The sequence below is a fragment of the Penaeus monodon genome, chromosome 24, assembly GCF_015228065.2.
Source record: "Penaeus monodon isolate SGIC_2016 chromosome 24, NSTDA_Pmon_1, whole genome shotgun sequence".
In the NCBI taxonomy this organism is placed as follows: Eukaryota; Metazoa; Arthropoda; class Malacostraca; order Decapoda; family Penaeidae; genus Penaeus; species Penaeus monodon.
The window spans coordinates 10,902,156-10,902,856 of NC_051409.1; the positions used below are offsets into that span (position 1 = coordinate 10,902,156).

At 49.6% G+C, this 701-nt stretch overlaps 1 protein-coding gene across 1 annotated transcript in view; it reads right to left on the reverse strand.

The window, feature by feature from the left end:
- LOC119588564 (protein limb expression 1 homolog) overlaps window positions 1-701 on the reverse strand; it is a gene marked incomplete at its 3' end in the record, with an annotated part of 45,120 nt that overhangs the window by 3,731 nt on the left and 40,688 nt on the right. The window contains 1 exon segment of the mRNA XM_037937204.1: window positions 458-621. Within this exon segment, the coding sequence (XP_037793132.1) occupies window positions 458-621 (164 nt within the window).

The window sequence follows — 701 nt, forward strand, 5'->3', positions numbered from 1 at the left end:
CCATGAAATATGATTGATTAAAACAGGCAACGATGACTATATGGAATGTTAATAGTGAGAGAAACAATATTTAGTTTATGATTAAGGTAATTGTGTGAGTAAGTACGTACTATAGCTGTACATTTACTGAAATAATGGCCGCATACCAAGGCAAGATAATTGCGCGTATGTGCAAAACGAGAGGGAAGGTATGATAGCTCTTAAACTTCTTAATTGCCTTGGGATTAAAAGAATAATTACCATTAAAGGAACAACCATTATTTGCCACACCAAACTACCCGCATCATGCAATTGCTAATGCCCTCCCCAAACATCCCATCACCATTATACCTTATCAGAGTCCCTCCCGTTACGAAAGCCCACCGAAAGGCCAATTACCAATCCCGACCCCTCCGCGTCGCCCCCCCCCCTCCACCACCTTAGGTGGCCCTCCACGGCGCTCCCCCGGATGACCCACCTGGAAGGAGCCGAAGCAAGACCCCCCGGGGAGGGTGACGTAACACACGTAGGGCGGGGAGGATGAAGGCACGGACTCGTAGATGACCAGGGCGCCGTTCTTCAGCTCCGCCCCGCGCTGGGCTTTCATCTGCCAGAACTCCTGCAGCGCCTCCACCACGTTCACTGCAACACAGGTTTAAGCATTAATGGGATTCCAGTCGTTAAGGCTTGGGAGCGTTGAGGAGGAAATGGGGAGACACAAT